At 41.7% G+C, this 12620-nt stretch overlaps 1 protein-coding gene across 2 annotated transcripts in view; it reads right to left on the bottom strand.

The window, feature by feature from the left end:
- Positions 1-12620, bottom strand: part of Oxsr1 (oxidative stress responsive kinase 1) — a 94586-nt gene that overhangs the window by 32379 nt on the left and 49587 nt on the right. For both annotated transcript variants that reach the window (XM_050141519.1, XM_050141520.1), the window contains exon 5: positions 3047-3102. In XM_050141519.1, the coding sequence (XP_049997476.1) occupies positions 3047-3102 (56 nt within the window). The remainder of the gene's footprint in view (positions 1-3046; positions 3103-12620) is intronic.

Below are 12620 nucleotides of genomic sequence, written 5' to 3'. Positions count from 1 at the left end.
GGCTTCACCCCAGCCCCCTGACATCCATATATACAAGGAGTCTAAAATGTTTGGTGGAAGGTCAAGACCACTCCACAGGCTATTTATACTGCCCTCCCCACCCCAAGAATGAATACGTGATCTCCCCTTGATGGAGGAAGGTCATTGGTTAATTAATAAAGAAACTGCTTGGCCCTGATAGGTTAGAACATAGGTGGGTGGAGTAAACAGAACAGAATGCTGGGAGGAAGAGGAAGTGAGCTCAGACGCCATGCTCCCCTCTCCCAGGCAGACGCAATGAAGCTCTGACCCAGGATGGACGTAGGCTAGAATCTTCCCGATAAGCGCACCTCGGTGCTACACACATTAATAGAAATGGGCCAGGCAGTGTTTAAATGAATACAGTTTGTGTGTTGTTATTTCGGGGTATAAGCTAGCCAGGCGGCCAGGAGCCGGGTTGAGGAATGCAGCCCGAAGCTCCTTCAACATCCCCTTTTTCCTTTCTGTGTTTTCCTGGGGGCTGCCCGGGGGCACTGGCATTCATTAAACCTGGGCATCTTTTAATTTGGTCTGATTTGGTCTGATCGGGATTATTGCATCAGCAGAGAGATTTGTCGGTAGGAAAATGCTTAACACCACCAATTCTACTTATGGACATATACCCAAAAGAAATAGGCCAGACATGGTAACTCGTGGCTACAGTGCAGCACAGAAGATGGGGAGAATCAGGAGTCCAAGCTAGCCTGAGCTACATAAAACAAAAAGGGGCAGGGGGAATGTAAACAAGAGTTGAGATATTTATATACAGTTTATAGCAACATTATTCAAAATAGGCAATAAGACACAATTTGAATGTTCACTGAAGAACCAATGCAAAAGCAAAATGTGATATATACGAATCTGTAGGCTATATTTTTAGGTACAAAACATTTCTTACAGCCACAGAACTGTACACTTAAGAATGGTTAGTAATGGTAAATTTTCTATTTCACAAAACAATAAAAAACTAAAACAAAGCTGTTTTAAGTTAGCTAGGGATACATTATTGGTAAAGTTTGGAGACGGGATGGTATGGGAAAGGGTAGAAGGCAGCAGAACTCTTCTCAGTGGACAATCAAGCAAAGGCACTCATGTGTAGTCTATCACACCATTTTATAATTTCATGCTTCTTAATGAAGTAGGTGGCCATGGTTGAATCAACTTTCACCATGCTGGTGTATAAATCACCCACAATTTATTTATACCATCTGCTAGTAAAGGGCATCAAGAACACCTAAAACTTGTAATGACTAAGATCACCACCACCCATGAAAGGACCAGTTTCTCTCATCTACACAACAGAAGCTATTGCTTAAAGTCTGCCTACACATCCTCCACTGTACTAAAATCACCATCCCAGTTCACACTCCTCCCACCACAGTGTAAGGGTTTCTGTCCCTGTTTCACACCCAACAACTGGTTTTGTCAGATGTTTTGGTCAAGTCAAACACTTGGAACTTAATAACCAATTTATGTTTGGATGCTCATTATGACTTTGCTATGCATTCTTCCATATTCACGTATTTTATGTGTTTGTGTGTATGCGCACGCATGGTTGTATAGAGAAAGGAGACAAATGTTAGGTATAGTCCTCAACTGCTATCTTAATTGTGTGTGTGTTCATCTTAATTTTTGAGACAATCTCTCCCTGAGTCTGAAGCTCATGGTTTAGAATAGATGAATTAGGCAGTGAGCCCTGAAAGTCTCTCAGATTCCAGACACATGCCACTTCAGTATATATTCTAAGATTATTCATGCTGTAATTATCCTACTCTATGTCTTGTCTTTAGTGAAAAGGTGCTTGTTACTCTTTTGTCAAAAAGAAAGTTAACATTAAAAGAATCAATTGTATGTTGGAGTTTTACTTGGCTTGATTAAAACAGACCCTTATTTAGAATATAAAGTTACTCGCCTAGATTATCTTTTAAAAACTGAAGATAATGTCTTGATTCATTTGACTATCATAGCAGTGTGAGACCGAACAAAAGAAAACTACTTGATCAGGACAGCCAACTCTGGAAGGAAATGAACTCCAACTTTATCTGCCTGCTCTAAAACTGCCTAACTATGCTCCCACTTCATGCACACTGCTTCCTAAAAGGCAGGGACTAAATGTCATCCTTGTGTTAGTCCCTTCCATTCCTGTGATTTGAAAGAAAGAAATGTCACTTAAGAGGAAAGGGTTAATCGGCTTCAGAGAAGTCGAGGTGGCAGGCAATGAAGCAGCTATCACACTATATCAGTCAAGACCAAAAAGACCTCATTTACAGAGGCACGATGCTCAGCTGTCTCCCCTTCCATTCAGCCCAGCAGCTAGCACATGGGCCCATCACCCACGCTCAGAATGAGTCACACTACTTCAATTAATCTAGTTAAGACAATCCCTCACACACATTCATAGACCAATCTAATATACACAATTACTCACTGAAACCTCTTCCCAAGCTCTAGGTTGAGTCAAGTTGACAATTCAAACCAACCACCACAACCCTGGATAAAGACAGCTTTCTATCACCTCTCAACAGAGGAGTTGTTCCTGAACACAGACCATTTCTAACTGCTTCTCTTTTCAAAGAAAGCACAGAATGTTGTGAGAATCCCTATCCCCGTCAGAAGACCCTAATGAAGGTGAGGAGTGGAAAACCCAAAAGGAAAATATCTGAGTAGTGGACGCCACCTTGAGAGGGTACTTAAAGAAAGATGTCCTTGGAACAGAATCAAACAACAAGAAAACATAGAAGACAACCAAGGTGGTTCTGCTGGCTGTTATTTGAAATTAAAAAGAAATTCTGTGATCTGGAAGGTGGTCCATTGGGTAAAATCCTCTGCACACAAGCATGAAGACCTGAGTCTGGACCCCCAGCACCCACACAAATGCTAGGCAGGCATGGTAAACACTTATAGGAGTACTCAGGATGCAGGGACAAAGGTCTCTGAGGCAAAGTAGCAACCAATGGGAAAACACACACATGCATGCATGCTCGGCACACACACTGCACAAAAGGACAGTGAGTCTGGTAAGCTTTACCTGCGATCTGCACCGAGCCGTCCTCTCCTAGAAGAATGTTTCCAGCTTTCACATCTCTTCAAGGAAAAAGACACCATCAGACATTCGCTTTGTAAATAGCACAATTTAAGCAACTGCTTATTTTATTTACAAAACATTAGCAATATTCAAATATTTTGTTTTATATTAAAGATTATTAAAGCCAAAAGTGTTTTTTTTTAAGTTTTAGCCATTTATACTTTAACCCAAACATTAAAAAGAAAACTATAATAAGGAACATAACTTTTTATAGTATCTAGAAAACCTTAGCTCGTTAGATATTCTTGAAAGGGGCCCTCATCTACGCTCACCCAATTCTTACTGCTGAAATGTAACTTCTGTCTATACCGACTGCATGCTAAAGAACAGCAGCTCCTTCTCGTCCTCAGTCTCCATTCTCACTTTCTGCCTCATCACATAATGAGTACATGGCTGGAAACAGACACTATTGTACACTTACACAACACAGCACAACTACTCAGAACTGGGTCTACTCTCACTATTACCTACACTAACAACTCTAGTAAATCAGGAACACATGCTCATTATCTAAAAAACTAACCAACGCCAAGTGTATATAGTAGGACACAGCTTGAATTCCAGCACTTCAGACCCAGAGGCAGGTGGATTTGAGACTAGCCTGATCTACATAGAGCATTCCAGACCAGCTAGACCCCATCTCAAAGAAAACCCAAAGCAAAATATTGATGTCGCAAAAAGGAACAGGCAGAGAAAGCAACTCAGCAAGGCAATTCTTTTTGTAAAAAGCAGTGCACTCAAACCCAAAACAGGCTAGCAAGTACATTCAGTCAAGGTGCCTTCCATCTTTTATCCCTGACATAAGCGATGTGTATGGAGTTTTGTCTAAATGTATGCATGTGAACCATGTGTTTGCCCAGTACACAGGAAGGCTGGAAGAGGGTGATGGAACTAAAGTCAAAAATGGCTGTAATTCTCCAATCACATGCTAGAAGCTGAACCTGTGTCCTCTACAAGTATAACCAGTGCTCTTGACCACTAAGCCGATTCTCCAGCCCTTCTTGTTTTTGTTTGGGTTTGAAGAGTTTTGCTGTGTAACCCAGGCTGGTCTTTATTTCATCAACCTGCTGCCTCAGCAACACAAGTATGTGGAATTAGAAATGTGCTTTAAATAGATTTTGAGGAGGGAAGAAAAAAGCTTCATATAATGTAACTTTTTTGCTTAAAAAACAGAATAGGTACTAGGCGTTGGTGGCACATGCCTTTAATCCAGACCAGCCTGGTCTACAAAGTGAATTCTAGGACAGTAAAGCCTACACAGAGAAAGCCTGCCTTGGAAAAGCCAATAGGGAGAAAAACAGAATAGGCAATATTATATAGATACACACACACACACACACACACACACATATATTGGCATAAAATACTTCTCAAAGGAATCATAGGAAAATAGCAACAAGTTATATTCTTTGAACCAGACTACATTAACTAATCCCAGAGCATTGGGATTTTAAAAGCTTTATATAAAAATTGAAAAGAAAATACAGGAGTTCCCACACATTCATTATTAATATTTTAGATCAGTGTGATACTTTTTTTTAAAATTAATGAACCCAGATTAAGACAACATCAGCTAAAGCTCATGGTGCTAGGTCTCAGGCAGTATATATGACCAGAAATAAACTCCAGCTGGACAACTGAAGAATTTCTGGTGGCTAGACAAAAGCCAGCAGTCCTGAGGAACTTGTGAAATAGGTTCAGATCCACCAAAATGAGTCATTTTGCTTACCTCTGGCCGAAGGGATATATAAGGCTTTCCACTGACATACACCTGTGGTTGCACATCAAAGCCTATGCTGGCTTCCAGATTCCCTCAGTCCCTTTTCACAGATACTTTACACACATTTCAAAGTCCCCACACACGCCCTTCTCTGGCCCTTCTCACCTCCCTGATTTCTTCTGCACTACGCCAGTCCCCAGGTTGTTCCAGACCCCTGCTACTCTCACAACTGCCACTCTTGCTATTCTCCCTCTCCTTGAGGACACTCCTGGCCGGTCTCTTTGTCTCTCTGGCTGTTCTCTGTTACCAGCAATAACCAGTCCCCAGCCATGGAGTAGACAAGGTTTCTTTACTGCACCCTTCATGTCCACACCATCTAGTCAGAGTCCCTTAGGTTTTAGCCAATGTTCCTTTCTACCCCAGGATCCCACCCTATGCTGATATTTTGTTTGTGCTCTAACAAATAAAGATTGTTTGGGGATCAGAGTGTGAACTAAGCCATTAGTTAGCCATAGAGGACAGGCAGTGGTGGCACAAACCTTTAGTCCCAGCACCTGGGAAGAGGAAACTTGAAATGATATGGCTAAGCGGAGAGGGGAGCTTGGCTCCGACTTGTTCCTTTGTCACTCTGATCTTTCAGCATTTACTCCGATACCTGACTCTGGGTTTTTATCATTAAGACCAATTAGAATTCGTGCTACTCCACCCAGGAAAGCATATTATGTTTAGCTGCCAGGTCTCCTTAGGCTCTTGACAGTGACAGTTTCTGACTATCCTTGCTTTTAGTGACTTTGGCAGTTTGGAGGGTAACAGCCAAGTGTTCTCTATGATGCACTTCTAATGGAATGGCATTTTTCACATCATAGAAAAGCCACTCTCATCTTACCATGTCAAAGGGAAATACACAGTGTCAACAGAGTCTTCTGGAATTGAGAAGATTAGTTTTTTCCTATCTACCATTTTAAGCTGTTTGAATGCAAAAGTCATACATAGGCATTACCCATTTAAATAATACTGCTTTTGTATTTCATAAGGCACTTTTACAACTGAATAGTCTCAGTTCTCTGAGAGGAGCAAACAGGTATCTCTCCTAACAGAGGGCCATTTTTCAACAAATTACATTCAAGAAGGAGGGAAAGATACACAAACAAGGCCTGAATCGGGCCCAGAATGTCTCAAGGACAGTTCCTGCAACCCTCTTGAAACTTACCCAAGTATGTTCAAAGATAAAAGCCAATTAAAAGTATACTAATATAATTGAGGCTTGCTTAACCAATAATGTTTGAAAGTTCCACCTCAGTCCCTAGCATCCATACACCCAAAGAGTCCAGGATGTTCTGATGGAAGCTCCACCTCAATCTTCCTTCGCCATCTCTCTCCCCCCCCAAACCCTGTCTCATCTCAGTCCACCAAATAGGGCTCCTCCCCCAGAGATGCTCAAGATCACTCCCACAGAGTATTTAAACTGCCTCCCAGAAAAGTTTGTTTTTTTAGACTCTCTTCCCTTCTCAGGGGAGTAGGGAGAGGAATAATCTGGGAATATTTTACCTAATTTTTTCTAATTCGGTTTGATTTGGATTGCTGCACTGACAGAGAGGCTTATGGGGTGCAGAAACTTCTAACAGCCCCTGAAATTTACCCAGCTAGGCTTAAGAAGAGCCTGCACGCTCCTCTGGTGGGCATTGCCATTCTGTACAGTGAACAGCCCCACATACGCTGGCTGTTTCTGCAGAAGAAATGTTCTTCGCTCTTGCATACATCTTTCAGCATTTTCTCAGACCTCACAAATCCATCTTCCAGCAGAGTCTTAAGTGACTATTTTTCTTGATTAACTTGCCAGACAGTCAATCTCTGTTTCCCTTTCAAACTATAAGTACACTCTGTAGAACAAGCTTCAGGTTAAAAGCAAAGGAATAAAGTAATGCCATGGCTCCCTGAGTACTCTGAAACACTAGGCTGTCTTCACATGCAACAAGGCAAGGGACCTTTCAAGGAAAAAATCAGCAACCAGGTATCCAGATACCAATATAGTTCTCAGGTTTAAAAAAGAAAAAGGGGGGGGGGGCCTGGAGAGATGGCTCAGAGGATAAGAGCACTGACTGCTCTTCGAGAGTTCCTGAGTTCAATTCCCGGCAACCACATGGTGGTTCACAACCATCTGTAATGAGATCAGGTGCCCTCTTCTGGCCTGCAGGCACACAGGGAAGCAATGTTGTATACATAATAAATAAATAAATCGACAGACAGACAGACAGACAGACAGAAAGAAAGAAAGAAAGAAAGAAAGAAAGAAAGAAAGAAAGAAAGAAAGAAAGAAAACTTCTTTGTTTTTCAAGACAAGGTTTCTTTGTGTAGCCCTGGCTGCCCTGGAACTCGCTCTGTAAATTAAGCTGGCCTGGAACTCAGAGATCTGCCTGCCTCTTGCATGTTGGTAATAAAGATGTGAGCCACCACTGGGCTTACTCTGTCCCAAACTATCCCAAGCAATCCTGAAGCCCTGGGGGCTGCATGGCAGGCACAGTGAATTGTTTTCACAGAATACTGCCATTTCTCACATGCCACTGTTACCCAAAGTTACAAGTTCCTACTAAAACTTAAAGGAAATCAACAGACGTACTTGGCTTTTTACATAGCGAAGAACACAAGTCTATGGGAAACTTGAAAAGGGATTAATAAAAGCAATGAATCACAACCAAAGCTAGAAATATCCTACATTAGGCATCATAAAGACATCCAAAATTTCTGTTAAGCTAACCTGTTTGCAGGGAAAACTACTGGGGCATATTGAGAGAAAAGATAAAATCAGCAACATGTCCGTCTGAATCAGAATCTCTCAAGTCAGCTCTAGACAATTGCAGTGGTTTGAACAGGAATAGCCCCATAGACTCATGTATGTGAATACTTGACCCATGGGGAGTGGATAATTCCAAGGTGTGGTCTTGCAGAGTAGGTGTGGCCTTGTTAGTGGGAAGTGTCACTGTGGGATAGGCTTTGAGGTCTCAGATGATCAAACTACACAGAGAATCAACTTCACTTCTGCTACCCATGGATCAAGATGCAGAACTCTATTTCTTCTCCAGCACCATGTCTGCCTGCATGCCCCCCATGGGTTCCACCTGGCAATAACTGACTAAACCTCTGAAACGGTAAGTTAACACCAATTAACTGTTTTCCTTTATTACAGCTGCCATGATCATGGTGTCTCTTCACAGCATTAGAAACCCTGCCACATTCCAGAACCAGTGACTCAGTCACAATAATGACCAATGCCATGCGTTTCTATCACAGCCACTGTCTGTATTTTCCCCATGAGCATGCTTCATATCCCCTGGAAAGCCCGCCATCAGGGCCTGGTCTGCCTCTGCGCTCCAGCCCCACTCAGAGGCAGCCATTTTGTGCCCACTCCTTCCCCAATAAATGTCTTGCCTGACGTCTCTTGCATGGTATGATTTTTGTGGCATTCCTTAGCCCTGATCACCAAAATGCTCTTTCGCCACAAAACCCTTTCAGTCAGCCTGAACATGGAGTTACAAATCTTTGATCCTAACAAGCTCGAGGCCAGTCAGGGCTGCATACTGGCACCCTGTCTCAATGAAAAAAAAAAAAAAATCCTCAAAATTCTAGCTGGGCAGACAGGGTAGGAACCCTGACAGAGACCTGCAGTGACAACTTCACTGGTCACACATGAGAAAACATCTACCTCTGCTTCCCAATTCAACCTTCTCCCAGACCTGATAAAGAAACTAGTGCAATTCAGAGTTGTTTATGGAAATCTTAACTCAGGCTGCTCTTAGAGCATTGGTTCTCAACCTTGGGTCGGTACTGCATGGGGGGAGGGGTGTCAAATAACTTTCACAAGGGTCTCTTTGATGGAGGAGGGTCATCTGTCTATTTGTTACTTTCATTGGTTAATTAATAAAGAAACTGCTTAGCCTGATAGATCAGAACATAGGTGGGTGGAGAACACAGAACAGAATGCTGGGAGGAAGAAGGCAGTGAGACAGATGCTATAGCTCTCCTCTCCAAGATGGATGCAGGTTAAGATCCTTCCCGTTAAGCCACCACCTCATGGTGTTACATACATTAATAGAAATGGGTTAATCAAGATCTGAGAATTAGCCAGTAAGAGGTAGAGCTAATGGGCCAAGCAATGTTTAAAAAAAAATACAGTTTCTGTGTAATTATTTCGGGAATAAAGCTAGGGTGGATGGACGCAACCCACAGCTCCTTCTACATCTCTTTAAAAAAAAATTATTTATTATGTATACAGTATTCTGTCTGCATGTATGCCTGAAGGCCAGAGAGGGCACCAGACCTCATTACAGATGGTTGTGAGCTACCATGTGGTTGCTGGGAATTGAACTCAGGGACCTTTGGAAGAGCAAGCAATGCTCTTAACCGCTGAGCCATCTCTCCAGCCCCTCACAAGGGTCTCTTAAGATTACTGTAAAACACATATATTTTACATTACACAATATTACATTATATAATAGTAAAATTATAATTATGATGTACCAAGGAAAATAAATAATAGCTGGGGTCACCACGACATGAGGAATTGTGTTAAAGAATCACAGCATTAGGAAGGTTGAAAATCACTGACTTAGAATCACCTGGGGAATCTTTAGGAATTCCAGTGCCAAGGCTTTATTCCAAACCAATTAAATGAATTTCTGACAGTAGACCCAGATAGCAATACTATTTAGAGTTTCTCATGTGATTCTGCTATATCTTAAAGAGTGGGACTCGGGGCTGGAGAAAAGGCTCAACTATTAAGAGCACTTACTGACCTTCCAGAGGAAGCAACTTTAGTTCCTACCACCAAACAAAATCAAGCAGCTCACATCACAATAGATGTAACTTCAGTTCCAGGGGCACCAATGCCCTCTTCTGGCTGTCTCACGCACATGGCAGATACTCATACACATATAAATGTAGTTATCAAAACTTTCAAAATTAAGTCTAAAGAAAGTATAAAGAAACAAAAAAATAAACAAAAGAAAAATTAAAAATCTTTAATTTGTAGTAAGTGTGGGAAAAATAATCATTCCAAACAATATGGAAAGCTATACACAGAAAGCAGGGGTATTTGTCAGCTTAGGAGAGAGAGGCCTTGTGTCAAAGACCTTTCCTAGTACACTCTAGGACATAAAAGTCTATTTGGGAAGACACAAAGAAAGGAAGAGACAGAAAGACAAGCAGACTGAAAGAAAAACACAGAGACAGAGAGAAATTTCTTAGTACATTTAATCTCTACCTATTGTGATTATCCTTCAAAGATGAAGCAAAGAAATTTAAGAAAATCTATAATCAGCAAAGTTCTTTCAAGAAATGTTCAATGTGGGGCTGGAGAGATGGCTCTATGGTTAGGAGCATTGCCTGCTCTTCCAAAGGTCCTGAGTTCAATTCCCAGCAACCACATGGTGGTTCACAACCATCTGTAATGAGGTCTGGTGCCCTCTTCTGGCCTGCAGGCATACACACAAAATAGAATATTGTATACATAATAAATACATACATACATACATAAATTTTTTTTAAAAAAAGGAATGTTCAATGTACTTCAGAAAACCCTAGAGGCTCACAAGCCAGCAGTGAATAAAAAGAGGCCCTATTTAAAACATGGTAGCAGGCAAGGAGTGGTGACCCTAGGATGTCCACGGACCCCACAGATGTGCCGAACACAAACACACTTAAAAAATGTTTTTCAGAGAAAAAACTATATAGGTCAGAAAACTCAAAGCAACATTAAGAAAGAAGAATGTCCGTACGGAGTTCACCACACAGAACCTTAGACAGCACTGCTCTGCGTGACTGCGCATCTCCTCTGCTGTATGTGTCATTCCGCTGACAGCTACCAGAAAGCAGGTTGGGGGTACACCTCCCATGGGTAACCTGCACCAACCTGCAGAAAGCTAGCTAGGTTTGATCTCAGCACCAGAAAGAAAGGTTAAAAAGTCATGAAATTTCTCAGAACTGTACTCAAAGTTAACCCACAAGCCACTGATAAACTTCTTTGTGGATCCATTTTCAAAGTTTAAACAAAAGCCTTAACTTAAGGAGCCCCATTTTCTTTACATGCAAAGATTAATAAGAACAATATACCACTTAGCATGTAGTAATACATACTTTATTATTTAGGAACTAATTTAAAAATACAAAATATAACCCTGAGAATGTAGCTCAGTGGTAGGGCACTTGATACCCTACACATGGGCCCTAAGTTTGATTCCCAGAACAGTAAAAGTAAGGGGGGTGCTGTATGTAAGGAACAGAGAGAGAGAACTCTTTCCCTCAAAGATTTTCCTTAGGAATAGGGTAATCTCACAAGAGAAATAACACAAAAAAAGTAGGGTTCATCTGGTAAATCTTAAAAATCACCCTAACTGATGGGCATTATTTGATGAAACAATCATTTCAATGCTCTGGAAATTAACCTTAGAAACAATCTTGGAAAACTGAGTCATATCAAGTAAGAAAAGTGGGCCCTAGGCGTTCTAGTTCAAGGCAAACCCAGTTCCATCTATGTGGAGCTTCTACAGGGCACATGTATCCCTGTGCATAAAATTTCCCAGAAAGAAGCTACACCCTGTACTCCAGTTTCCACAAGGCTGATTACAACATCAAAGACTTTGAAGAGAGAGGTCAGAATGTTGTAGTTCAGAACCTAATTAAAATTTATCTTTAGCCCCTTGTTATCCTGCCCCACCTCTCCCACCTCCACTCAATCTGACGTGACATTCTTGTGACCATCAGCTGAGTCCTGTTGAAATGAATGACTTAGCAGACCACGAGCTCCCACCAACCAGAAGCCTCAGAGTCCATCCAACAAGGGGGTTCTGTCTTTGCTGTGATCACCTACCTGATATTTCCAGTGTCTTGATTTATGACCACTTTTGTTTCTATGAAATTGCTACCTCATTGGAACATGGAATTTGAAGTGACCTATTTCTGTGTTCCCGGGCCATGGACACTTACATTTAGCTCCAGAATAAACAGTTTCTTAGCCTCTTTGGAGCAAGAACCACTTTGTGTGCTCTACATCACGTTGAGCAACACACCTCCAGCCAGAGATATTCAGCCCTATCTGACTGGAAGTGATGGGCAGCTCCTACACACAGTGACACTACTAACAGAAGCCACCTTCTGAGAGGGCTGGCCATCAGGAAAGGATAAACACTAACTCTACCACCTGTGGTTGCATTCCAACTTTAAAAAAAAAAAAAGACACTGAAGACACACACTTGCTCACTGGACACAAAGTCTAGGCCTTGGCTGTGCTACACTCCTGCCAACTGGGAAGATGGTACACAAAGAGCAAAGGAGACTTGGTCAGAAAGTGCTGGCCTGCACCACAGGCTCTGAAAAGATGCCTTCTAGCATCCACAGGAAGCAGAGAAGCCCCAGAGACTACTGCCACTTGCATATGACCTCCAGTCATTCATCAGACTTCAAATAAAAAGAATGTAAGCACACCTGAAGAAAGGTAAGGAGAGAAGGAAGGGAGGTAAGTATAAGAGGGCAGGCAAGTGAAGGGGGAAATGAGGGAGAAAGGATGGATTACTGAATATTCTACCAGAAGGCTTCATTTTACTAGAAGCAGATTTATGATGCCAGATCAATCTTTAAATTTCAAGACAGAACTATCAGTCTAAAGGAGAGACAAGAAAAATCAGCAGTGCCTTCAGAAATCTGAGAAAAAAAGCATGTCAACAAACGTGAAATGACAGCCAATAGAAGGAAATAGAAAAGGAAAAAAGTTAATCTACATATTCAAAACAGAAGGAAGAAATCACA

This window comes from Alexandromys fortis, unplaced genomic scaffold, assembly GCF_014885135.2.
Source record: "Alexandromys fortis isolate MF-2015 unplaced genomic scaffold, M_Fortis_MF-2015_v1.1 scaffold_44, whole genome shotgun sequence".
Lineage (NCBI taxonomy): Eukaryota > Metazoa > Chordata > Mammalia > Rodentia > Cricetidae > Alexandromys > Alexandromys fortis.
This window is presented reverse-complemented; position numbering and strand designations above follow the sequence as displayed.